The sequence below is a fragment of the Tupaia chinensis genome, unplaced genomic scaffold (genome assembly GCF_000334495.1).
Source record: "Tupaia chinensis unplaced genomic scaffold, TupChi_1.0 Scaffold000054_1, whole genome shotgun sequence".
Lineage (NCBI taxonomy): Eukaryota > Metazoa > Chordata > Mammalia > Scandentia > Tupaiidae > Tupaia > Tupaia belangeri.
The window spans coordinates 4,987,981-5,015,938 of record NW_006159512.1 but is presented as its reverse complement, the minus strand read 5'-3'; the positions used below and the strand labels follow the sequence as shown (position 1 = coordinate 5,015,938).

Here is a 27,958-nt window from a genome sequence, read left to right as displayed (position 1 = left end):
ACGGGGGCGGGGCGGCCGGGCCGGGCCCCCTGAGTGGCGGCTCGCTGAGGCGGCGGCGGCTCTGGCTCCTCAGGGCGTGGTGGCCTCCGAGGTGATGCTGTTCAAGCTCTTACAGAGACAGACCTATACCTGCCTGTCCCACAGGTATGGGCTCTACGTCTGTTTCGTGGGCGTCGTTGTCACCATCGTCTCTGCCTTCCAGTTCGGAGAGGTGAGTAGCGGCGCAGGAGCCGGAGCCCGAGCCCGGGCGGGTCGCCGGGAGTCCGCACGACTGCACGCGCCCCAAGCCCCTGTCCGTGCGGTGTCGCGGTGTCCATCCTGCAGCCGGCGGACAGCCTCAGAGCCCACCCTACACCCCTGGCGCCGAGAGCGCGAATCCCTCCCCAGGCTCCGGTTTCAGCAGCTGGAGTCGGGAGCGCGTCCTCCCGACGGTTTGGGGGATAGGCGCTCATTCTGCCGAGTCCCCTTCGCTCCAGGTGTCGTCTTCAGGATCTCAAGTCATTGGACGTCCTCCCTCAGGTCTTGTCCTCCTCAAGGAAGCCCCCTCCCAGTTCCTAGAATTTAATTTTCCTCTTTTTCTAAGCACGCCTGAATACTCTTTTTGTCCCTTCTGCAGTTTCTCTCCCCTGGTGTCACCCTTCTAATCTTGTCACCTTTGACAAAGGCATTTTATCTTCATAATCCCATTAATTCCAGGATATTAGAACTTTTGGAGAGGCGCGGGGAGTCTTTTTGTTGTTGTGTGAATTTATATTAGGGAGAGTGTACTGGCTCCCAATTCAAGGGACTTCGGAATAAACGGAGATTGTGTGTGTGTGTGTGGCACTTTTGCTCGTTATTTTGGACAGCTGTACATCAGTTAGCTCCAAGGTGTTCTACTGGTAGATGTGCACGCACTGATGTGAAAAATCCACTTGGCAACTCCAAACACTTCTCCCTCTCTTGGGATCAGCTGAGGCTAGGGCCTGGTCATGTGACCAAGACTAGCTAACTGTCTTGGACCGTAGCCCTGTTCCCTTGGGAATCAGCATGAGTCCTTAGGTCATGGGTTTAATAATTTAAATCTGAGATCACACCAGCCCTGCCTTTCTTGCTCTGCTCTTAGTTAATGTGCAAAAAAGTAATATATCAATAGTTACAGACAACTCTTCACAGGGCCCAGGCAACAGGTTTGGAAGGTGGAAACACTCAGATTCAAAGGATTTTGTGCCTGTCTGCATATGTGTACTTATATATATGTTTGTGTGTGCGTGTATGTATACACATGTCTATGTGTGTATATATATATGTGTGTGTGTGAACATATATACATTGAAAAAAAATTTTTTTGAGAGGTTTTTGCTATAGTGCACTCGCCAGAAAGACAGAGAGAGACATAGAGATAGAAAGCGAGAAATCACCCCCCCACACCCCCCCCCCAGCGGGAATGGCCATGCTGCAATCCCTTCTCCATTCTCCTGTTGGGATCTTGGATACACATGCCCACACGCCTAGCATGAGATTAAGCCACTGGGTCTGGGACTCGAACTGTGTTGACTACATGGGAGTCCAGTGACAGAGCCATTATGCCATCTGCTGGTCCCAAAAAATATTTTTTAAGTTTGTTTATTTCTTCCATAAGAGAAAGAGAGAGGTATCCTAACAGGATCCTAATGCATTAATCCACCATCAACCTCAACCAACCTGGATTACAGGGCATGCATGAGCAACAACCTTGCTACTCCCAACCAGCTACCCCTTATCCTTCCCATCCCCCCTACTGCCCAGCTCCCTAGAGAGAGACCCGCAGACCAAACTCTAGACCTTCCCATGTGGCTTTAGCATCAGAGAGAGTTGCATCACTGCAGCTGGCGGTGGATATACACTTTAAACATGTTCTGGAATGAACTCTGGTTTACGTTTGATAGTTATGTCGCTATTGATAGCCTAATAACAGTATTCTTTATCATAAACAAGTGTACAGAGACTATGAGCAGTTCCAAACTGAAAGGGTGCATGCATATGATTATAGAGAATACCATTTTTTAGCAACTAGGAGAAAATGTATTTTGAAGTGATTAAAATCTGTCTCCTTGTTTACTTTTTTTTTTTTTTGGTAGGAGATTGCAAAAGGCTGTAAAATTAACAGAATGATTTTTAGAAATGCCACAATGTACATTTGTTTGAAGTCTGTACCCATGCTGGATTATAAAATCTGTGAGAGAAGGTGCTGTGCTGTCTGTTTAGATATTGTAATCAGGCCAAGCGCAGTGCCAGGTACTGCTAGAGTGTACAGTCTAAGTAATTGTTTAATGAGTGGCTCAATTATCTGGCATGATTTGCAAGTTTACACTTGTAATAGTTCTTGGTTCTAAGGGCTAGAAAAAGATGAAGTCTTATCATAAGGGTGAGAAAGCCCCAGATTTGTAAGTGTAGGATATGTACTTAATATACTACCACTTGCTTTTCTTTTTTCTTTTCTCTTTTTTTTTCTTTAGAGAGATTTTTGCTATAGGGTGACTGTGCTCACTGGAGAGACAGTGAGATGGAGAGTCAGAAAGTAAAGAATCACCCCCTCCCCTAGGGGGTATGGCATTCAGCAGTCCTTTCTCTTCCATTTTCCTCTTGGGATTTTAGGCGTACATGCACATGTGCCCAGCTGTCAGTCCCAAGCCACTGGGTTTGGGACTTGAGAGTCCAGCGACTTAACCATTATGCTATCTGCTGGCCCCTTAAGCAAACCTTTTTATAGTTTCTCAAATTGTTCAGGCTTTCCCTTGTTTGATCTTGGTAAGGATACTTAGTCTCACTAAGCTTCTTCATCTTTAAAATGAAGGCAAGAGTATCTTCTTCTCCTTTTTTGTTTTAAGGTTTTTGTCATAGGGTCATGTGCTTGCTGGAGAGACAGACACAGAGAGAAGGAAGGTAAGAAATCATTCTCCCTGCCCCCCCACCCGGGGGGAATGGCCATGCCATAATCCCTTCTCTTCATCCTTCTCTTGGGATTCTGGGCATGCACACACATATGTCCAACTTGATTTTCAATCAGCTGGTGTGATTTTCAAGCAGCCAGGTCTGGAACTTGAACCGTGGTTGGCCATGTGGGAATCCAATGCCTTAACCACTATACCACCTGCTGGTTCCAAGAATACCTTCTTGACAGTATTCATAGTGAATATTAAATAAAACCCGTATGTAAAGCACCTCACACAATTCCTGGCAAATAACAGATTCTTATAAAATGGTACTATTAGTATATTAATCACCAGGAATTTTGTTCTTAATCCATATTTTGAAAATATATTCTTGAAATAGATTACTTTTATGATAGAGTTTATAATACAAACTTGCTAATAACTTTGAGAATTATAATGGATAAAATGACTAAGAAGGTCATTAACTGAGAATTCATTATCTCGTTTTCCCATTCTCAATATAAGAGGTATTGGATGCTATATTTTGCTAAGCCGTTTATACAGCCATCCAAATTTTGAGAAAGAAAAGTGGAATTGAGAAAGGGAAGTATTTGAAATTTTTTTGTTTTATTTCTCTCTTATTTTGAGCCAGTGGCTTTCTGGATGAAGAAGCTGAACTGGATCCAGAGGTGACACTCCCACAGGGAGGGCCCATAGACTGGGGACTAATAGTCACAGAAATGCATTGCCTTGGGGTGAGGATAGAGGGTAGGAGTTTGTCTCTTGTAAGTTAGTTGACACAGGCAAGTCATGAAGAGGGTATCAGTTTTCTCTCTGCAAATGAGGTCACTGGATCTGCTGTGCTCGTAAGTTTTAGTTTTGCTGTGTGGCTTGTGTGCTCAGAGAGAGAGGGAAAATAAGGAGTCATCGCCCCTCCCCAAACCCCCTGGGGACAGCATTACCACAGTTTCTTCTTTGTTTTGCTTCTCTCAGGATTTTGGGCACACATACACGTTTGGTGTGTTTTTCAAGCCTCTAGGCCCAGCACTTGAACCATAACGTTGGCCATGTGAGAGAGACCCATCCACACCATTGTCCAGCCCTTTTAAGATCCTTTTTTTGGGGGGAACCAGCAGTTAGCATAATGGCTATGTCGCTGAACTCCCACGTAGTCGACCGTGGTTTGAGTCCCGCAACCGGTGGCTTAAAACTCACTCCGGGCGCGTGTGCGTGCATACTCAAGATCCCGAAAGGAGAATGGAGGAGAAGGGATTGTGGTGTGGCCATCCCCCCTGGGGGTGATATCTCACTTTCTATCTCTCTGTCTGTCTGGCGAGCGCACGTGCCCTATAGCAAAAACCTCTCCAAATAAAAGGGCACCTTTGCTTGGGAATGGGAGGCCGGCAGGGAATGAAAAATCACCTCCTGGGGGCATTGCCATGCTGAATATTTTCTCCGCTCTTCGCTTAGGATTTTGGGCATGCATGTATATACATACCTGTTTTTTTTGTTTTTTTTTTTTTTAGAGATTTTCACTGTAGGGCGCGTGCGCTCGCCAGACAGACAGAGACATAGAGACAGAAAGCGAGAAATCACCCCCCCAGGGGGGATGGTCACGCTGCAATCCCTTCTCCTCCATTCTCCTCTTGGGATCTTGGGCATGCACGCACACGCGCCCGGCGTGAGTTTTAAGCCACCGGGTCCGGGACACGAACCGCAGTCGACTACGTGGGAGTCCAGCGACATAGCCATTACGCTAACTGCTGGTTCCCCCTGGTATGTTTTTCAAGCCACCGATTTGGAAGTCAAACTGCTTAGTCAGCCATGTGCGATCCAGTTGCCTTGACCACTGTACAAGTTCCTGGCTCCCAATATTCCTTTTAACTCAAACATTTCTGGTTTAAAAAATACTTGTTTTCCGTTAGTTTTTACTGAATAGTTTTATTTATTTATTTTCCAAATTTGCTATAGGGCCTATGTGCTTACTGGAGAGGGACAGAGAGAGAAAGTGAGAAAGCCTTCCCCAGGAGGGATGAGCATGTTGCAGTCACTTTTCCTCTCTTCTCTTCTTGGGACTTTGGGCATTCCCCTCCCCCCCCCGCCCCCACACACACATTGTGCCCTATATGCTATGCTTTTCTTCTTTTCTTTCTTTTTTTTTTGGAGAGGTTTTTTTCGCTATAGGGCGCGTGCGCTCGCCAGACAGACAGAGACAGAGAGACAAAAAGAGAGAAATCACCCCCCAGGGGGAATGGTCATGCCGCAATCTCTTCTCCTCCATTCTCCTCTCGGGATCTTGGGCACGCACACACACACGCCTGGCATGAGTTTTAAGCCACCGGGTCCAGGACGTGAACCGCGGTCGACTACGTGGGAGTCCAGTGACATAGCCATTACGCTAACTGCTGGTTCCCTGCTATGCTTTTCTTTAAAATTTATTTCTTTATTTACATTCATTCACTGTACATCATTACAGTATACAAAATGAGATTTTTCCATCCATAATGCACTATATCTTGGCCCAATCAAAGATATTACCATATGTGTTATCGTCAACAAATAATTTTTCATTTCTTGTTTCTTACATATTTTACCTCTTTTTTTCCCCCTTGATTCCCTGCCTCCCACCCTCTGCCATTTACCCTCCTCCCACACTGTCTTTGGTATTTACAGTTGCTTTCCATGCCTTTTTTTTTCTTCCACATTTTATTGATTCACAAAAGATCTTAATCTAAATACTTTCAGTAGCAAGTGCAGCTGATATATACATGTCTATGAATACATGTCTGACTTTAGGCATTAACCTCAGTGAATAGAATGAACATAATATAAAGTAGCACCTAGCTGGGGTTATATAGGTTACTACAATCATTAAATAGGAATTTTTAATGTTTTTTTTTTGAGAGGTTTTGCTATAGGGCGCTCGCCAGACAGAGAGAGACAGAGAGACAGAAAGCAGGAAATCACCCCCCAGGGGGAATGGCCACGCCACAATCCCTTCTCCTCCATTCCCCTCTCAGGATTTTGAGCACGCACGCACACGAGTTTAAGCCACTGGGTCCGGGACTTGAACCGCGGTCGACTACGTGGGAGTCCAGCGACATAGCATTACGCTAACTCCTGGTCCCTTTAATGTGTTTTTTAATTTCAAGAAAAACAGTTTTATTTTTATTATTTATTTATTTATTTATTTATTTTTTGAAGAGGCTTTTGGTATAGGGCGCGTGCGCTTGCCAAAAAGACAGAAACAGAGAGACAGAAAGTGAGAAATCACCACCCAGGGGGGGATGGCTATGCCGAACTGCAGTTGACTACATGGGAGTCCAGCAACATAGCCATTACGCCAACTGCTGTTCCCCAGTTTTAGTTTTAATCAAAATGAAAAAATGTTAAGAGAAATTTGCTTAAGACTTAAAGCTAGAAAAAAGGTTAGGATTCCATTCAAATAGTAGGTGAACCTATCCACAATTCAAGAGAAGAAGGAAATCCTTAAATCTGGAAAACAAAGCATAGAAGAAAATTGGTAATGTTTACTCAAAAGTCTTAAAATTCTGTTTCACCAGTTCGGTCTCATGTAATTAATCTCTCCTGTGTTGAATTTGCAGTGTTACTGTGGTCCCAACCTTTCCATTTAAATTCTGAAAGTTAGCATTCAACGTTATTGATCTTTCCAAATTTGATCCTACCATTAAGTTGGCCATTCTCTTAGTTGTTTTTTGTACTCTTATTTCTCTGTGTCTGACTCTAGTTTATCTGGTATAGCGCTCCCTTCACTTCTTAAAGAGCTGGTCTGGTGTTGGTAAATTCTTTCAGGTTTTGTTTATCCGAGAATATTTTGTCTTTTTTTCCCATATGGAGGATAATCTTGCTGGGTACAGTATTCTTGGTTGAAATTGTTTCTCACTTAACATTTTGAATATATTTTCCCATTCTTTCCTTGTGTGTATTGTTTCCGATGACAGATCTGATATTAGCCTGATGGGATATCCTTTGAAAGTAACTTGACATTTTTCTCTTGCCAGTTTTAGTATCTTCTGTCTGTGGTTTTGGTCAATCTGGCTATGATGTAACTAGGAAAAGATTTTCTTGGGTTGATTCTATGTGAGTCCTTTGTATTTCTTGGGTCTGGGTATTTGAATGTCTTCTAGGTTTGGAAAGTTTTCTTCCAGTGTTTCATGGAATCCGTTAGTTGATTACTCTGACCCTGGCTAGATCTTGTGGTTGGGAGAGTGCTCGTATTAGTTTCTTCACATTCTGGGATACCAATTACCTGAATGTTTGGGCATTTAGTGGTATCTAGTATTACTTGTATATTATTCTCATTTTTGGGGGGTTTTTTTCTGTCTTTTTTGGTGAATTTTTCTAGGTCAGAGGTTCTGTCTTCTACATCTGAGATTCAGTCTCCTACGTGATCTAATCTGCTTTTAATGCTTTCAAGGGAGATTTTGATTTCCTCTGTGACAGCCTTCATCTCTAACATTCCATTTGATTCTTTCTTATGGTGTGTATTTCCTCATTCAGATCATGCAAGAACTTCCTCACTTCCTTTCTCCTGCATCTCCTGGAGTTCGTTATCCTCTTGGCTTGCATCTCCGTTAGTTTTGTCACTATGAATATTCTAAATTCTTTATCTGACATTTCTATGAGTTTCATTGTATTGTCTGGAAGGATGAGGAATTATTCTTTTCCCTTGAGGGAGAGATATTCTCTTGGTTTCTCATATTTCTTGTGCCTCAGCAGTGGTTTCTAGTCATCTGATGGATTATATGTTTATTCCTAATTTTTGGAGTAAATCTGAGCATTCCAGAGGTATGCAGGAGGATGTAATCTGCAATCTCTCTGCAGTACTGTTTTTCTCCCTTTGTACAGCAGATTTCATGGGAATTGATTACTCTGACCCTGGCTAGATCTTGTAGATGGGAGGGCAAAGTTTGGGCACAAAATCTTCAGTTGGTCTAGTCGCTGAAAGGGGTTGCTCAGAGCTCAAATGTCAATGGCTTGTGATTGGCCTGTCCTGGCTAGATCTTAGAGTCAGGAGGGTGAAGTCTGTGCAGAAAATCTTCAGTTGTCCTGGTCCCTCAAAGGGGCCACTCAGAGCTTACCCAGCATGCTTTTCATGCCATAGGCCGTATTTGGGACTCTAACTGCACAATTGCTCATGTAGGATCCAGCCATCTCAACATATGCCACTTGGCTGGCCTGCTGTTGAGTGGATTATAAAATGCATGTTTTTGAGATAAAAATGTATTATTTCAGACCATTATTATTTAATTGAACCATTTACTTGCAAGTCCTTAATCCTTATCTGAAACTTCTGGGACTACTGTACTGCCTTTTAATGAAACATCAGTATTTTTTACAGTGAAATTAATGAATATTCACACTCATTGAGGAAAGTACAGACCATTATTGTAATAGCTTAGAGTCAGTTTAGGTGAAGTTTTGCCACCAAATGTGTTCAGGTCAGGTGAAGTTTTGCTACCAAATAAGGTACATGAAGATCTTCAGTGTTCAGAGAGTTTTGAATTTTAGATTGCTAATAGAGAATTATAAGACAGTAGTATGTGTATATCTCTGTGTATACATATATCATCTCCTGTGTTCACTAAATGTGAAAACAAATATCCAGAAATTATACAGAAGGAAGTTAAGAGTCAGATAAAATCTCCTCCTACTAGATAGTAATTTTTTTCTGGCCTTTTTGCTCCCTTTTGCTTGCCTGCTTTCTATCACTGTTCTGGATTAATCAGATAACATAACTCAGTGAAAGAGGACTGAAAACTTGGTACAGCTCAAGATACGTTGGACGATATACTTGATTCAATTATTGTACTCTGCATGGTCTTACTATGACATGATCCCTTATCTTCCATTTCTCCATTCTGTTGGGGATTTTGGGCATGCACGTGCCAGCCTCTGGGGCCAAGATTCAAATTGTGGTTGGCCATATGGAACCAGGCTCCCTTAACTACTGTGCTATAGGCCTTGGCCCTGGAATCTCCTTTTGCTTAAGAAGTCATCCAGAAGAGGAGGAAAGCAGACCTAGAAAACAAGTGACCTCTCCTTAAAGGGAAGCTAAAATTGCTGCCAGTAACTCCAGCTTCTACTATAAACCAGTTTAGTAAGTACAGAAACTGGGAAGTTTCTCTTTCTCGTTAGTGACAGCTAGACCCAGGGTTGCCCAGGTAGCCTGGGAATGAGTGCCCTTGTTAAGCCCTTGTTAAACACCTGGACTATTTCCAGAGCTGGGGGATAGGCAGAGCGGTCAGTCTCAACCACAGGAACTGAGAGGGTTTCCTCAGGGGTTAATCACTAGATGGTTATCAGAACAAAGCCAGAGCAACAGATGTTCTAGACGCAGGTTTGAGTCAAAACCGGTTTCCTTTCCTTGGCCTTTACTTTGACTGTGATAAGCCTGTTTACCTTGTTCTAAATGTGGACAGAAGTCTGACTGCTTTTTCTTATATTTCCAAAATCTTTTCCAGAGAGCTTAGAGGGAGTCTGGCCCACAAATGTTAACAGACCATTTTGACCCTTTGGTTACAGGAGTCTGCCTACATCCTGCCCCTGGCAAAGTATTGGAATATCTTTGTGATGTATTTAAGCCTCTTTATCACTGTTAAAGTACATTCCTTTCTGACCTTGCAAACTTCCTTTTCCAATCACCATCCTAAAAACTGTAAAACCCACCTATAACTTCGGTCCCCAACTTTTACATGTCCTCCATTTTGGACCAGACCAATGGAGAAACTTTTCACTAAATTCTAAACTCTGTCTCTCACCCTCAAAATCAAATAAAAGGAACCCCTGCACCTGCTCACCCCAAGAGAAAGGCATGTTTTGCCTCCTCTCCGGTCTAGGTCACTCATTCTGCGTAGAAATAAACCATATTAATTATTATTTTTACGGAGCTGTTTATTTTCCATTGTCATAAAAAATGTATAAATGGATTGTTTCTATTTTATTATGTTGTTAATTAATGTCTTTGTAACTAGTATTCTTTGGTGTATTAATACAGAACATTATTAAACACAGCTCGTGTGCCCTCATAAATCTTTCAGTAGTGATTCAATATAGATCATTAATATGGTGATGTAATGGCTATATTTGGTCTGACTTATCTTTGAAATCGCAATATTCATTTTTCTGATAAATTAGAGAAAAACTTCATATGACTGTTTTGCAGCATTTGTTCTCCATGTCTTTGCAAATTCTTACTTCTTCTTTCTTCAGAAGATCATTCTTCCCATTACCTTTTCTTATCTTCCTCTCTCTCTCTTTTTTTTTTTTTTTTTTTGAGAGAGATAGAGATTTTCATTATATGGCGTGTTATAGAGCATGTGTGCTTGCCAAAGAGATGGAAAGCGAGAAATTACCCCCTAGAGGGGACGGCCATACTGCAATCCCTTTTCTTCCATTCTACTCTTGAGATTTTGGGCATGCACCCACACACACCCATCATGAATTTTAAGCCTCTGGGTCCAGGACTCAAACTGGTCGACTACATGGCAGTCCAGCAATGTAAGCATTACACCATCTGCTGGTTTTAACTCTCTCTTGCTTTTTAATTGCCAAAGGGCATGTGTGCTCATTAGAAAGAGAGAAGACCCTCCATTGGAGTATAGTTACACTGCAGTTCCTTCTCTTCTATTTCTCTATTCAATCAGGATTTTGGGCATGCATGCACATGTACCTGTTGTGTTTCTCCAGCTGCTGGGGCTGGGATTTGAACCCAAAGGTAGGCCACATGGTACCCTTAACCACTCTGCCATGGAGCTGTCCCTATTCTTCTTTACTTTTTCTTTCCCCCCATTCCATTTATGCTGAGATTCCCTAGTCTTTGCTTCTTAGCCATCTCCTCCTGTGGGGAATGCATCGTTCAGACCCCCAGCCAGACATCTGTAACTCTTGATCTCCAGCTGCCTCTTCAACATGCTCTAGCTCTGTGCTTCCTTCCAGCTAAATGTACTACATTTGCTTTCCTGTGACAGGTAGCACTTGTTCATTATTTCCTGAGCCCAATCATAGTTTGAGAAAAATTTCTCTGTTTGGGCTTCCAGGATTTGAACCACATAGTTGACCTTGTGAGATCCAGCTCTCTTAACCACCATGCTACTGGCTGATACCCAGGTACAGTATCTTTTACAGGTAGTTGATCAGCTTTTGTATGATTTATATATGCACTAAGTTAAGCAGGAAAAAAGTAATTTTTCAGAAATGTCACTGGCTAAATCACATTGTGCAAAGACTGAAATACATTCTAGAATCAGATTAAAAACTATAGTGCCTACTTTGAAATTACTTTTTGGACTAGTACCATATCATACTGGTTAAGGGAGCCAGATCCTACGTTGCTGACAGCAGTTTGAATCCCAGCCTGTTGGCTTGAAAAAACACACTGGGTTTGTGAGTGTACATGCCCCAAATCCTGACAGGATAGAGAAATGGAGAAGAGATTTTAGTATGATCATACCCAATTAAGAGGTCCCTTCTTCCCCTCTCTTTATCTCTTTCTGACTGCTACACACACCCTCTGGCAAGTAAAAAATGAAAAAAAAAAAAAAAAAAAAAAGAAATTACTTCTAAAATTATTGCTTTTTGTAAGGATTCAAGCTGATCTTTTCCCCTTGTTAGACTTTCTCTGCCCCCCACCCCAGGCATTTTCCTTTTACTTTATTAGTCTTTTCAAATGGGAAAAACTTCTCTACCAAACTTTCACAAGTTGTTTGCTCAACAAAGATATATGGAGTTCTTTACTTTTGGGCAGGTTCTTTACTGCTTGTTAAAGACCTAAAGATTTTTGTTCCTGAACTCATGATCTAGTCAGGGAGATGTACAAGTAAATAAACTTCAGATATACTGTGATAATGAAATTGAAGAGCTAGGCATGGATGTCAGGCAAGTCTTCTCAGATAGATGACATCTGAGCTGGGTATTGAAGAAGTTGGCTGAGGGAAGGAGAGGGTAGCCTTTTCTCCCCACTTTAAAGGGAAGGGTATGGTAGGTATAAAGGTAGGATTTGAGAGACATTATCACCTTCTTGTAACAAAAGTAGTTTTGAAGGGGTCCAGCATTTGGTGTCTGACAGGGTGCTGAAGCAGGAGAGGCAGACAGGAACCACCAATTTAGGACTTGGTTATTTGGTGCTACTAAGAAATTTGGATTAATCCTGAAGAAAATGGTGATCATCAAAAGATTTTAAGCAAGAAAATAATGAAGTCAAATATGTGTCTAGAACAATTGTTCTAGAGGTTGAGTGGTTAGTGAACTGTAGGTGGAAGAGAATTGGCAGCAGGAGATAATTAAGTTGCAGTAGGAATCCAAATGGAAACACTGTATTGAGTGCAGTACTTCAGAATTAGCAGCCTTTTAATATTGATACTTTTTTAATTTCTAGAGAGCTTGTGTGCTTGCCAAAGAAAGACAGACAAAGTGAAGGCAGAAACACCTCCTAGTGGGTGTGGTTGTGCCACAATTCCTTCTCCTCAGTTTATCATCTTGTCAGGATTTTGAGCACACATGCATGTCACCTGTGCCCAGCCCTCTTCTCAAGTCTCCAGAGCCAGGATTAGAACTATAGTCAGCCATGTGGGATTTGGTTCACCCAACCACTAAATTATAGGGCTGGGCTCAAATATTGATTTTTATCATTGTACAAAGTTCTGACAGTAAGATATCTTTGTTTTTGGAAACCAGTGTTATCTGTTGCTGCTTTGTTTGACTTTGGGGAAATTTATTTTAAAAATTTGCTTTGTAGGTGGAATAGTGGTTAAAGTGCTGGACTCCCAAATAGCCAATTGTGGTTTGAGTCCCAGACCTAGCAGCTTGAAAATCACACCAGCATGTGTGCAAGCATACCCAAAATCCCAGAAGGAGTATGGAAGAGAATGAATTGTGGCTGGCCATTTCCCCTGGGGGTGATTTCTCACTTTCTCTTTCTGACTCTCTTCAGCACATGCCCTATGGCAAAAATCTTGAAAAAGTTTTTTTTTTTTTTCCCTTTGCTATATAGTATATAAATTAGAAAAATTTACATTAGAATGCTTTGGAATCATGGAGAGTCCAGGATTTTAAAGTGAACAGTTACCCCTAGGTCAGCAGTTCTCAAAGTAGAGTCTGGACTCTTCTTGATAATTAAGATCCTTGCTGGTGGACTTCAAAGTCAATTTTTTAAAAAATAATAATACTGAGACATGATTTGCCTTTTTGCTTCCATTCTTTCATGATAGTACAGTGGAATTTTCTCAAGGCCTACAGAACATGTGATATCACAATAGACTGAGTGCAGAACAGACATATCCCATTTGTCTTTTTTTTTTTTTTAATTTTTTTTTTTTTTAACCCAGACATTAAAGAGATTTGCAAAAATTAAAAGCAGTGCACTCCTTTCACTAAATTTTTTGTTGTTTAGAAAAATGTAGTTTTCAAAAGAAATATATTAACTTGTAATGGGTTTATTTATTTTAAAATAAAAACATTTAAATTTTTTTTCTGTTTTAATTTCAATACAGTAAGTATTAATAGACATAATCCACATACATTTAAAAAAAACCTCTTTGGGATCTTCAATAATTTTTAGTGTGTGAAAGGATCCTCAAACCAAAAAGTCTGAGAACTGCTGTTCTAAGCATTTAGCAAGAAATATATGGTATCTCTATCATGCAAGTATAAATATAATCCATCATCATCTTTACTGCTCTTGCTCCATTATAATTCATTCTCTTTTTTAAGAGAGATTTTTGCTATCGGGTGTGTGTGCTCATGGGAGAGACAGAGAAAGACAGAGAGACAGAAAGCAGGAAACCCCCCTCCTGGGGGACAGCCATGCCACACTCCCTTCTCCTCCATTTTCCTCTTGGGATTTTGATAATTCATTCTCTATAGTGCAATCAGAGTACATTTTAAGAAATGTTAATCAGATTTCGTAATGCCCATTGCCCATAGTGGAAAATCTAGACTCCTTCAGATGGCCGGTATGTATAAATCTGTTGGCCCTGTCCACTTTTCTGAGCATCCTGTGTCATGTAATCACTATGTGTAATAAACTACCCCAAAATTTGATGGCTTAAAATGGAGGCAGGAAAACTGTGCCTATTTTTCTTTCTTTTAGTTTATTATTATTTTTTAAATGTCAGCGCGTGCATTCACAGAGGAAGACACAGAGAGACAGAGCGATCACCCCCTAGTGAGGTATGACCACACTGCAATTCTTTTTTCTCCATTTCTCTATCCCATCAGGATTGGGGGTGCATACACACATACCTGGTATGTATTTCAAGCCACCAGGGCTGGGATTTGAACTGCAGTTGGCCATGTGAGTTCCTACTGCCAATGCCCAGAGCTTAACTGCTACACTGTGGGACCAGCCCACTGTGCTTATGTTTGTATGACCTGGAATCTAAGAGTGGTTTTTTGTTGGTTTGTTTTTTAGGTTTTTGCTATAGGGCTCATGTTCTCACCAGAGAAAGAGAGACAGAGAGGCACAGAGAGAGAGGGAAAGTGAGAAATCACCCCCCACGGGAGGGGGGGGGGAATGGCCATGCTGCAATCCCTTTCCCTCCCTTCTCCTCTTAGGATCTTGGACACAAACACATATGTGCATGGCGTGAAACTCACCAGGTCCAGCCCTCTGAATGACAGTCAGCCATGTGGGAGTCTGGTACCTCAACCACCATTCCTTTGGGTCTTTGCACTAGCTATTCCATCAGCCAGGAGGGCACTGCCCCCGGCTCATCCTGTGATGCACTCTATCTTTCTTGTCACGTGGATCTCGGCTCAGTTACCCCTTCTTGTTTGGGCCTTGCCCACCACTGGACTTAAAGCAACTCCTTTCCTTGTCCTTCCTTACTACATTTCTTGGTTTGTCTTTCTTTTCTTTTTTTTAAATAATACTTTTAGAATTGGTCTGAAATTGTATGTGGTTATATATGTCTCTTTTTTAATATTTTAGCGCTGTGTCCTTTAATGTAAGCTCTGAGGGAGTAGGGGCTGTTCTGTCTTATTTACTCACTACTGTGTCTTCAGCCCCTGGAAGCCTGGCACCTAGCAGTAAGCTGAGCACAGAACTATTTTTTCCTGCTGTCTAAATATGGAAAGGTCACCTGTGGCGAGCAGTTTCTAAATTTGACCTAAATGGAGAGGTCACGGGTTTAGCTGATGAACAGTCACACATCACTTGATGACAGGGATATGTTCAGAGAAATGTATGAATGCATTGTTGGGTGATTTTGTTGTGCGTACGTCATCGAGTGTGCTTGTACAAACCTAGATGACATAGCCTGTTACACACCTGGGCGACGTGAGGTGGGCTATTCTCCACTGTCGCGTATGCAGCCCGTCATTGATGGAAGTGTTACAGGATGCACGACTGTACATGCGCATGTGTGCACCCACACGGAGATTTCAAAAAGTTGGTAGAAAAATGGAATTAAAGCACTGAGATTGTTTTAGTGCAAAAATGTTAAAATTGGTGCATAGTATTTTTTAAAATATAACTTTATTTATTTATTTAAATTTGACCAGAGAAGGACAGAGTGTGAGAGAGAAACAGAGAGAAAGAAAGTGAGAAAGCAAGCCGCCAGGTCTGGGACCAAATCACAGTTGGCCGTGTGGAGGTCCAGCACCCTTAACCACTGCACCACCTGCTGGCCCCTGCATAGTATTATTTTTTTGGAGAGGTTTTTGCTATAGGGTGCCTGCACTTGCCAGACAGACAGAGAGAGACATAGAGACAGAAAGCGAGAAATCACCCCCAAGGGGGGATGGCCACACCGCAATCCCTTCTCCTCCTTTCTCCTCTCGGGATCTTGGGCATGCACGCACACGCACCCGGCGTGAGTTTTAAGCCACCTGGTTGGGGACGCGATCCGTGGTCGACTACATGGGAGTCCAGCGACATAGCCATTACGCTAACTGCTGGTTCCCCATAGTATTTTTATAATGCACATTTTCCGTGAGGTTTTTGAAGACTCCCCATTATATATATATATATATATGTGTATGTGTGTGTGTGTGTGTGTGTGTGTGTATAGGTATTTATTTGTGTGTGTATATATAGAGATCTAAATAGATATATATGAAATTTTAATAGAGTATTTTAGAGAAGTTTTTAGGTTTATAGAAAAATTATGTGAAATGTATAGATAATTCTCATATACTGCATCTTCTTTACCATAATTTCCCCTATTTTTTTTTTCCAGTTGCCAGAAAGTTTATACAGTCAACAGAGAGACAGAAAGGGGTCCTGGGGTCAGCAAGTGTCATAATGGTTAAGGCACTGGGCTTCCACATGGCCAGTTTGAGTCCTGGACCTGGCAGCTTGAAAATCATGCCAGGTGTGCATGCGTATGTACCCAAAATCTCAGGAAGAGTATGGAGGAGAAAGGATTGTAATGTGGTCATCCCTCTTGGCGGGTGATTTTTCACTTTCCCTCGCACTCTATTTCCTTCTCTCTCCACCAAGTGCACACATACCCAGTGGCAAAAACATTTTTAAAAGAAAGAGGGAGAGGGAGAAAGTGCCTCTAAATGGGGCATGGTCATATCACATTCCCTTTTCCTTTATTTCTCTATTCTGCTGACATCCTACACATCCTACACAAGCATGCACAGGTACCTGGCGTGTTTTTCAAGCCTCTGGGGCTGGGATTCAGAATGCGGCAGGCTATGTGAAATCCAGCTAACTTAACTGCTTGGTTATAGGGCCCAACACGTATTTTATAGAACACTTTATCTCTTGACAAATCTGCAGTCCTCCACAAGGGAAAAAAGTATTATGATCATTGTCGTGTCCTCAGAGTCTGGAATGGTGACTTGATATACTGTACTTTTATGACACTTAATCTTTCAGGTTTGAATAGTTGCAGAACTGAAATCTCTCAGGTTTTAGTAGCTCCAATAAAATTTTGTGCAGTAATTGAAATGTTTTATAATTTATAGTATCCAGTATGGTAGCCACTAACTATGTATGGCTATTGTGTACTCAAAACATGGCTGTGTGTTTAGGGTATTCTAATTTTATTTAGTTTAAATATCCACATGTGGCTAGTAGATACCGTTTTAGACAGTGCAGGCTTAATCTCTTAGGTGGAATACCCTGTTTGCCAGGTTGCTTAGTGAGTACTCAGATGTTGACTGCAGAGTAGACCTCTGAATTTAAAATTCTTTCTATAGAATTCTGTGATTCTAAAAACTCTGAACAGTAAAGCAAACAAACCTAGATATTGTCCAGAAAGTCAATCTGAACATGTTTTGAAAGCATCTTTGTTAGCTTTTTTGCTCCTTTTCTTTTAGCCAAGCATGGTTGCCAAAGGTTTTGTTTTTGTTTTTGATTTTGGCTGTAGGGTGTGTGTATTTGCTGGAGAGAGACAGAGAGGGAAAGTGATAAATCACCCTCTTGGGGGATGCCACACCACAGTCCCTTCTCCATTCTTCTCTTGGGATTTTGAGCATACATGCACACACGCATGCCTGGCGTGCTTTTCTTTTTTTTAATTAAGTTATTTTACATACTTTCATGGAACATCACCATAGCATACAAAATATGATTTTTCCAGCCAAAATACACTGTAAAGTGACTTAATCATACATGTTATCATCAACAAATAATTTTCCATTTCTTGTTTCTTGTGTGTGTGTGTGTGTGTGTGTGTGTGTGTGTGTGCGTGTATTTCCCCTCCCCCCCATTTCTCACCCTCTGCAATTTTCCATCTTCCTCCCACCCTGCCTCTGGTGTCTGCAGTTGCTTTCCATTCCTTTATTCTTTCCCAAATTGTATTGATTCACAAAATATCTTAATTAAATACTTTCAATAGTAAATCCAGCTGATATGTATGTATACTATATAAATAGGTATTTTTTAAATACATTTTTTAATTTCAAGAAAGGCAGTTTTACCTTTAATAATTCAAAGTCAAAAAATGTTAAGAGAACTTTAATTAATCCTAAACTGTTTTCATGCTTTTCAAGCCACTGGGTCCAGCACTCAAACCACTCAGTTGGTCATGTGGGATCCAGCGTGCTGGCCCTGAAGGTTCTTTTTTTAATTAATTTTTTTTGTTTTCTTCTTTTTTTTAATTTTAAGAATTATTTTATTTATTTATTTATTTTAATTTGACCAGAGAGGGAGAGAGAAAGAGAGAGAGAGAGAAAGTGAGAAAGCAAGCCACAAGGTCCGGGACTTGAACCGCAGTCAGCCATGTGGGAATCCAGCCCCCTTAACCACCACACCACCTCCTGGGCCCATGTTTTATTCTTTTTTTTTTTTTTTTTTTTTGAGAGGTTTTCGCTGTAGGGCGTGTGTGCTCGCCAGACAGAGAGACATAGAGACAGAAAGCGAGAAATCACCCCCCAGGGGGGATGGTCACACCGCAATCCCTTCTCCTCCATTCTCCTCTTGGGATCTTGGGCATGCACGCACACGTTCCCGGCGTGAGTTCTAAGCCACTGGGTCCGGGACACGAACCACGGTCGACTACGTGGGAGTCCAGCAACATAGCCATTACGCTAACTGCTGGTTCACCCATGTTTTATTCTTGAGATACAACTTTTGTACAGTAAAGTACACTGTCAAAGATTGAGTACTCTTATTTTATTTTATTTTTTTAAAGAGATTTTTGCTAATAGGGCACATATGCTTGCTGGAGAGACAGAGAAACAGAGAGTGAGAAATCACCCCCTAGGGATGATGGGCACACCACAATTACTTCTCCATTCTCCTCTCAGGACTTTGGACATGCACACACATGCGCCCGGCATGAGTTTAAGCCACCAGATCCCAGACTTGGACTGCTACCAGTCCAGCAGCATAACTATTACACCATTGGCTGGTTCCAAGAGTCCATATTCTTAATTCTGCCTTTTAATACAGTCTCCTTCATTATTTTGCCCTCTACACACCTCTCCAGGTGGCAAGCAAATCCTCCTTTTTTCTCCACTCCTTTATTTGTTTAACAATCTTAGTTCTCACTCCTAGCCCTATTGATTATCCCTTTTCTCTGATAGTGTTAAATCTATTTTAATTTGCATTCATGTGCTAAACAGTATTTCTACATTATGTCATGCAAATAAAATAGTCTTTTTTATTTTTATTTATTATTTTTTTTTTTAGGATTTTTGTCATAGGGTATGTGTGCTTGCCAGAGAGGAGAGAGAGATATACAAAGAGAGAAAGTGAGAAATCACCTCTCCAGGGATTTTAGGCATGCATGTACACATGCCTGGCATGATTTTTGAAGCCTCCAGATCCAGTGCTCGAGCTGCTTCAAGCCATGTAGGAGTCCAGTGCCTTAACCATCGTGCCACCTGCTGGGGCAATAAAGTATTTCTTACAGGGGATTTTAGTTCCTTGAAGACAGAGCTCTAATTTCCATTTTGTACTCCTTAAAATAAAAATCTGTTCAACAAATATATGTTGTGTGTCTAATGCCATAAAGGATTCAAAGAAGGCAGACATGGTCTAAAAAAGTGTCTGAGTTTAATTAGTGTTTGAGTCAATAGAGGTCCCATATCTCAGGTTTGGATCGTTTTCATTTTATGTGAAGAAGAAAAATCACCCCACTCTAACAGTTCAACTGCTAACATTAAGTGGGTTAATATTTTATTTTTTAGGTTATGCATTATCACACTCAGCCACTTTGTGTTGGGAAAACCAGCATCTTTTATTCATTCATTTATTTATTTATTTTTTGGAGAGGTTTTTGCTCTAGGGCGCGTGCACTTACCAGAAAGACAGAGACAGAGAGACAGAAAGCGAGAAATCACCCCCCAGGGGGGATGGTCACGCTGCAATCCCTTCTCCTCCATTCTCTTGGGATCTTGGGCATGCACGCACACATACCCGGTGTGAGTTTAAGCCACCAGGTCTGGGACTCGAACCACGGTCGACTACATGGGAGTCCAGCAACATTGCCATGACACCAACTGCTGGTCCTCCAGCATCTTTTATTGAATGTAATTAAATGGTGCTGGTAAAGAGTAGCTTTGACTTTTTGATTGACTTCAAAGGAAGAGAAGGGTTAGTAGCAAAGATAAATCACTTAGAGTATCTGTAAGATAGCTTGGTCTTTTTTTTTTTTTTTTTTTTTTTTTTTTAGCACCTTTTAATGCAAAACAACTTTTGTTTTAGAAATTCTAAATAACCTTGTGTAATCTAGACACACTATGAATTTCTGATGTGGTCCTCAGTCTGTAAGAAGCTCTATCAGTGCTTACAATTGGAGAGCTACAACTTCTATAAAACAGCATTCCACACTTCTGCTGTGCTTGAAACAGAAAAGATACGTGCTTTTACTGAAAGAGTTTTATGTTCTTATGTACTTGGCCCTCCTGTTGTCTATTTATAATTCTAGCTTTTAGATCCTACCTTGAATATATGGAAATGGATCCAAAAGCAGAAAGTTTAAGACAAACTTTGGAGTGGTTAGCTGTCGCAAGATGCTAACTATGAAAAACCAGTAACCTTATTTATTCAGTATGAGAATGTTTATTGATTTTGTGCCAGGCACAGTGCAAGGGTCTGGGAATAAAAATAAGAAAGAGATCAAGGGTCTGGCTTTGATTTCCTCGTGGAGGCATAGACAGATATATAAATAGGTAAATTATATTGCAGCATTGTAGATATTGTCATTAAGAAATGTGAACAGTTCACGTGTAAGTATTGTACATCCCTGTATGATATGCACATCTCATTTACTCATCAACACAGTCTTGTGATGCAGCTGCTATTAATATCTTCATTCTACAAGAGAAGAAATTGAAAGTAGAGAAGTGCTCTCAATTTATATTACTGATTAATGCCAGATTTAAACTCATGTATTCTGGTTGTAAATTTTAAAGTCTTCACGCTCTCTACTAGCTCTCTTCTTAATAATTACCTTCTTCCTTTCCCTAACTGCAGATTTCCTCTGATACAAAGGACCATTTGTGTCTCATTCACCATTATTCTGCCCTGGCATGCATTTGCTCATGAAAATCTTCAACAATAGTTATGTCTTTGTTTTATAATTTAAAAAAGTTTGTCATCTGAAAATTTTAGTAATCATGTGTACAAACCAGTTAAAGGACTATTAGTCTGAAAATATTAAGGAAAAACATAAATTTGTTATATGTCTTGTAGTTATCTATAAATATACCAGGAAAACAGTTCTGGGCATTGAATTAAGTTAGAGAAGCACAGTTCTAGAATTGGTTGAATGACCATATTCATGCATGTGTATTTGACAGAGCTAACTCTGTGTAAGTGTCAGAGGAGGCAGTGTGGAGAAGGAGAGGGAGGTGGGCACAGTGGAACAGGAACACAGGCTCTGGAGGCAGATTGCCTCATGTCATCGCCCTCGCATACAGTAGTTACAAGTGTTGAAGTTTTTTTTGTGGAAAACGAGCCATTGTAGTATCTGCCTCACAGTTGGTACCTCTTGAGGGGCATTCAGTGATGTAGAATATCTGACATGAAGGTTTTCAATGAATGTATGTGCTAGCAGTCCTGAAAAAGTTCATGGAGGCCTGGTCTCATAGAACTGCAGTTCAGCTTTCTCCCTAGGGAACTGGATCCCAAATGGCTGACTGCAATTTGAATCCTGGCCCTGGCAGGTTGCAAAATCAGAGGGCACGTGTGTGTGCATGCCTCAAAATTTGACAGAATAGAGAAATGAAGGAAAAAGAATTGTGGTGTGATCACAGCCCATTGAGGGATGCTTTCTTTCTCTCTGGCAAATGTATGTACCCTCTGGCATTTAAAGATAAAGCGCATAGAAAAAGCAGATTATGAAAAAACTATGCATGAACTTAAAGTTGCTTTTGCATCAAAATAAACTTGTTTTTTAATTTTATTTTCCTCGAACTTTTTGAGTCTGTTCATATGTGCCCTTTCTCTGTAGTCGACCAGTTAAGACAAACTTTGACCACTATTTTATAAAAAGCTAACTAACAATCCATCTGGAATACCTTGAATATCATTATTATTATTCAAGGAAAGTCTTAGAAATGAAAAACATTTTTAGCTAGTAGAATAAACTACCTTCAGATGATATTCTTTATTTTTAAAAGGATTATTATATTTAACTTTATTTATTCACTTATTTTGATTTCCCCCAGAGAGGGACAGAGAGAAAGAGAGACAGACAGACAGACAAAGACAAAGTGAGAAAGCAAGCCACCGGGTGTGGGACTCAAACTGCAGTCAGCCATGTGGGGAGTCTAGTGCCCTTAACCACCATGCCCACCTGCCAGCCCCTATAATTATTTATTAATAATACATTGTTTACGTGGTACTTCAGAGTTCATGTAGACTTTTCATAAATAATATCTTAGTTCATTGTGTTCAGATTTTTACTAATGAATTAGCCTTTGTGGCAGAGAACAGTAAATACTCTCAGAACACTGTAGAGAAGTGGTATCTGAAGGAATAGCTCAAAATGGTAAGCAAGTAGTAAAGTTTTTGAAGGCCAATATTATCATCAGTAAAAATCCATTGATTATCTTTATATCCATACAGCATTTTCATTGCCATTAGTACCAATATAGTATAGTGTTTTAAATATCTTGCCATCGGACCAACAGGTAGTGTGGAAGTTAAGGCAGCTGAATCCCCCGTGGCTGATTACATGTGCAGTTCAAGTCCCAGACCCAGTGGCTTGAAAATCACACCAGGTGTGTATGCGTGCATGCCCAAAAATTCCAAGAGGAGAATGGAAGAGAAGGGATGCAGTGTGGGCATACTTCCTGGGGGTGATCTCACTTTTCTCTTTCTCCCTCTCTCTTTCTGTAGCAAGTGCACACACCTTATAGTAAACTAAAAAATAAATAATAATTTTAAAAAGGCTTGCTGCATTGTAACGTGGAGGGCATCACATGGCTGGACAGAGCAAGCATGCTAGCTATGTAGCTCTTCCTCTTATAAAACCATTAATGCCATCATGGGGACCCCATCTTCATGACCTCATCTAATCTTAATTACCATCCATAGAGCCCACCTCATGATACTATTACAATGAGGATTAAATCCTTTTTCTTTTTATTTGAAGAGGTTTTTGCTATAGGGCGCGTGCGCTCGCCAGACAGACAGAGAGAGACAGAGGGACAGAAAGCGAGAAATCACCCCCCAGGGGGAATGGCCACGCCACATTTCCTTTTCCTCCATTCTCCTCTCGGGATCTTGGGCACTTGGGCACGCACACACACACGCCCGGCGTGTTTTAAGCCACCGGGTCTGGGACACAAACTGCGGTCGACTACATGGGAGTTCAGCGACATAGCCATTACGCTAACCGCTGGTCCCAAATGAGGATTAAATCTTAACAGGCATTTGGCAGAGGACAAATAACAACTGGGAATCTTTCTTGGTGTCCCAAATTCCCAAATCCAGTCTTCTCTCGTCTTACTCTGCCTTAACTGGGAAATATTAGGGAGTAGATGGTACATGATGAGCTTGCTAGATATGAGTTAGATGACAGAAAGAATTATAAGCAGTTTTCTACCCTTAATAACCCTTTATTTGGATGGTCTGACAAGATTCTAACATGGGGTAGCATAGGTAGATAACTGTAAAAAAACCTTCTTGCAAGGGAAGAAATGTTATAAGACAGTGAGTGGGTGACTAATTTCTTAAGTAAGTGTTAAGAGAGGAAAGTTACTCAGAGTTCTGAGAGAGGAGTCTTCGTATTGGGCTGAAAAGTATGGAAAGACTATGGAGAAGAGGCTTGATTTTACAGTAGTTGGTTTCTCCAACATCTTCCTGTGGTCTTTTGTTATTGCTAATAATGGCTGAAAATAATATCTAGTGTCAAGTTTGAATTTTGGGGGGGCCTCTATGTTGTTTGGAAGGTGTTTATATTTTTATAGCTTATCCTCGAATAAACAATTTTATAATTGCCTATTCAAATGTCTACTGTATTCCATCCTTGGTAGTATACAGTCTGATACTAACTCTTAGATGAATTTATTTATTTATTATTTTTAAACTGCCAGAGAGCATGTGTGCTTGATAGAGACAGAGAGAGGGGCAGAAAGCACTGTCCCCCTAATGGTGTGTGGTCACACTACAGTAGTTTCTCCATTTCTCCATCCCGTTGTGATTTGGGGCACACATGTACATATGTCTGGCATGTTTTTTAGGCCTCTGCAGTCGGGATTCAAACTACAGTTGGCCTTGTGGGACCCGATTCCCTTAGCCACTAGGCTATAGGGCCTGCCTTCCCTTAGATGATTGTTATTAGATTCTCCAAGATTTGTTTTTGACTCCTTGTGTGGCACATTACTCATTTATTTAAAAAGGAATTTGGGAAGATTTCCATACTAGGATCTAAATACGGGGTTAATTGCTTAATCTCTGTGGGATTAAGCAGAAAAGGGAAATGGTTGTGATAGAAGAGAATCAAATTCAAATGCTGATGGGGTTAGGACCAGAGAAGAGGACCCAGAGGAGGCCGAAGACTGGAAGTGATGCTGTGTCCTTATGGGGTCGATGTGTGTGTAGACACAGGGAGGAAACCAGGCCAGCCCCCAGCCACACAGCTCTGCCTTTAGTCATGTAATTTTAGAATCGGAAGATATTCCAAAGATGATTTTGTCTAATCTTCATTGTTTCACCAATGAAGAAATAGCTTAAAGTTCTTTTCTTTTTTTTTTTCTTTTTGGAGAGGTTTTTGCTGTAGGGCGCATGCGCTCACCAGACAGACAGAGAGACAAAAAGTGACAAATCACCCCCCAGAGGAGATGGCCTCGCCGCAATCCCTTCTCCTCCATTCTCCTCTCGGGATCTAGGGCACGCATGCACATGCGCCTGGCGTGAGTTTAAGCCACTGGGTCCGGGATGCGAACCTCTGTCGACTACATGGGAGTCCAGCGACATAGCCATTACACTAACTGCTGGTCCCTAGCTTAAAGTTCTTTAGGGGTTACTTAGGAGTCTTGTATAAAAATGGCACAGCTGGTATGAAAACTCACTCATGTATCCTGAGTTATAACTTACTACTCCTACCACCTGCCCTGAGATCTAAATGTACAGAACGCTGGACTATTATGAATGTTCTGATTGTGTTGCAAGGAGACCCTTTTGCTATTGTTCCTCTTCCTAGTGCACTGAAGTTGTTTAGAGATGGCCAAACCCCTGATGAAGGAGGAAATATGGCAACATACTGCACATGAACTTTTCTTGGCTGGCTGTGACTTGTACCTTCTCTGACGATTTCTCTCCATATGCTGGGTAACACAACAGCCAATAACAGTTTTGTGGGGAGAGGTTTTGGTGGTTTGTTTCACAAAAGTATTAAATATACTGGTTGTTCTTTTGCAAACTATGCAGATTTGTTGATGGACAATCATTCTGTTCATGCTCAATAAATTGATAAAAAAACCATGTGACCATTTTATTAGAAGTAAGCACACATATAATTAGCAAAGTAGATGGTATTTATAGTGTGTGTCCGCCATTAGGTTTGGTGCTATAGATATGATACCAAGGGTAGAGTTCATTCCCCTTCTAGGAATTTGCATTCCCATTGGAGAGGCCAGTTGCATGCGTGTGTTACTGTGACTAAAATGGGCCCCTTGAGCCCCACCAGCTTTTATTACCACTACCTCTGTTTCTCCCATGTCATTAAATGGTCCCACTGTTGATTCAGTCATTTATACCAGAAATACTAGAAACCTGGCAGTCATCATTAAGTCTCTCCTTCTTTACTCCTCCATCCATCTGGTAGCAAATCCCTCCAATACACCCTCTGTTCTCCAGTGGAATTGCTGACAGACTCCTGTTTATCTTTTAAGACTCTGCTAACATTGCTTCAAGGGAGTCTTTCTTGGTGTTTTCCTACAAGAATCAGGTGTTCCTTCAGAGCAGCTGTAGTCAGCAGTGAACCTCTCTACTAAAAATTCACTACAGGGAAATGGGGAGATGTTGAGCAAAGGATACAAAGTTTCAGTCAGAATAAATACTTTCTAGAGAGCTATTGTACAGTATGGTGAATAAATTCTAGAGATTGCTGAGAGAGTAGATTTCACCACAAAAAAAAGATAAAGATAAATGTGTGAAGTGATGGATAGTTAAATTAGGTTGATCCAATCTAACGAGGGGTGTGTGTGTGTGTGTGTGTTATATACCACAAATAATACAATTTTTACTTGTCAATTATATATTAATAAAATTAAGGAGAATAATTGACCATAATTTTTTTTTAAAGTTTTTGCCATAGCGTGTGTGTGCTTGCTGAAGAGAGATGGAGAGACAGAGAGAGAGACAGTGAGAGGGAAAGTGAAAAATCACCCCACAGGGGTGATGGTCATGCTGCAGTCCCTTCTTCACTTGAGATTATGGGCATGAACATGCACCTGGTGTGATTTTTCAGGCTGCCAGGTCTGGACTTGAACTGCATTCAGCCATGTGGAAATATGGCACCATGACCACAATGCCACTCGCTAACCTTACCATAGTTCTTTAAAATCAGGGAACTTGGCTCATCCCTGTTACTAAACCTATTACCAGGCATATTAGACACTCAGTAAGTGTTTTTAAATAAATACATTGAGAGAGAGAATTACTAGTTTAATGTGTGGTGTTTGTGAAGCATCCCAATGAAGTGAAGCAGTATAGGTAGACAGGGGCCAGATACTGAAGAGTCTGAGTGCCATGAAAAGAAACAAGTGATTGTAGCAGGGCACGTAGATACACAGGCTGCCATCTGTGGTCAGGTGATTCAGTTCTGGCTAATGAAAATAAAACTGGTACTTGCAGCTTTCTGAAAAGTCTCCTAAAAGGAGGAACATCTTTCCCTTTTCTGCTGGTGGGAATGAAATCCAAATGACTCCCATAGCCATCTGAATGTAACAGGACCACATCCTGGGCTAGGAAGCTGGAAGAAGCCTTGGCAGGAAAGCGGGGATTCTAGGAAGAGTAACAGAATGAAAGAATATATTTAAAGATCAGTAGAAGAGGATGAGTTGGCAAAGGGGACATAAAAGGAGCCATCAGCAATAGGAGAAAAACTTAGAAACTGTTTTGAGAAGGAGAAACTGGGTAACTGTGATGAAATGAGAAAGATAGCGATCAGGAAAATGCCTTTAGATTTTATAACATGGTGGCCTTGATAAGCCCCTGAAGTAGTGAGGGTGGAAGTGATATTGGAGTGGGCTGAAGGGTGAATGAAAGAGTGGGTGATAACTTTAAAGAGGACAGGAAATTGAGAGTAGAGCAATTAGTTGGAAGGGATATGGAGTCAAGGGAAGGTTTTCCCAAGATACTAAAACATGTTTGTGTGCCAGTGGGAAAAATTCTGAGAAGAAAAGAGGAAGAATGCAAGGTTTTAAAAACATGGGGAGAAATGTTCACATGGGGAGAAATGTTCACATATTGAAATGCTCACTTTGTAAGCTAAACAATGCGATTGAATGTATATACAAAAAGAAATAAATAAAAAATAAACAAAACAAAACAAAACAGGGGAGTTGAAATCCAGAGCAAATGGACTAAGATTTGATGTTTTTAAGGAGGGACAGTTCCTCTATGGTAAATAGAGTGAAGAAAATTGAGCACTTTATAGATTTGGGATGCAGACCTGAGGAAGCTCCTATCCATAGTTTTACATTTGCTCCTGAAATAACTAACAAGGTCACCAGCTGAAACTTCCGAGGTAATGAAGTTGTCATTGTCCTTTCCTGTTGGAGCCTTTAAGTCAGCTCGTGTTCTTATATGCTATGAGAAGTCTCCCAGACTTAAACAGATAATGTAGCTGCCTTACAATCTTCAGCGTCTCTCTGTCCCAAGGCACACAGGGTATGTCACAGTCAGGCCCTGGCTCCCTTCCCAGTCCCATTTCTCTCTAGTTATTACCTGTGCTCTAAACAAAGCCAACTCCACAGTTATCCTCGCACAGCCTCCTTTGCTGTTTCTCAGCCTGTGAACATGTTTTTCCAGTGGTTGGCACTGTCCCATTCTCTGTACGTGGTAAACTCATTTGTCAAGACCCAATTCAAATATATATATATATATATATTTTTTTGAGAGGTTTTTGTAATAGGGCACGTGTGCTCACCAGAAAGACAGAAAGCAAGAAATCACCCCTGCGGGGATG

General features: G+C 41.1%; 1 protein-coding gene across 1 annotated transcript in view; it reads left to right on the top strand.

Moving 5' to 3' along the window:
- The first annotated feature begins 20 nt into the window (after positions 1 to 20).
- The window catches only part of GNPTAB (N-acetylglucosamine-1-phosphate transferase subunits alpha and beta), a 107,618-nt gene continuing 79,680 nt past the window's right edge, over positions 21 to 27,958 (top strand). The window contains exon 1 of the mRNA XM_006141392.3: positions 21 to 211. Coding sequence (XP_006141454.1) covers positions 95 to 211 — 117 coding nt within the window. The 5' untranslated portion in view covers positions 21 to 94. The remainder of the gene's footprint in view (positions 212 to 27,958) is intronic.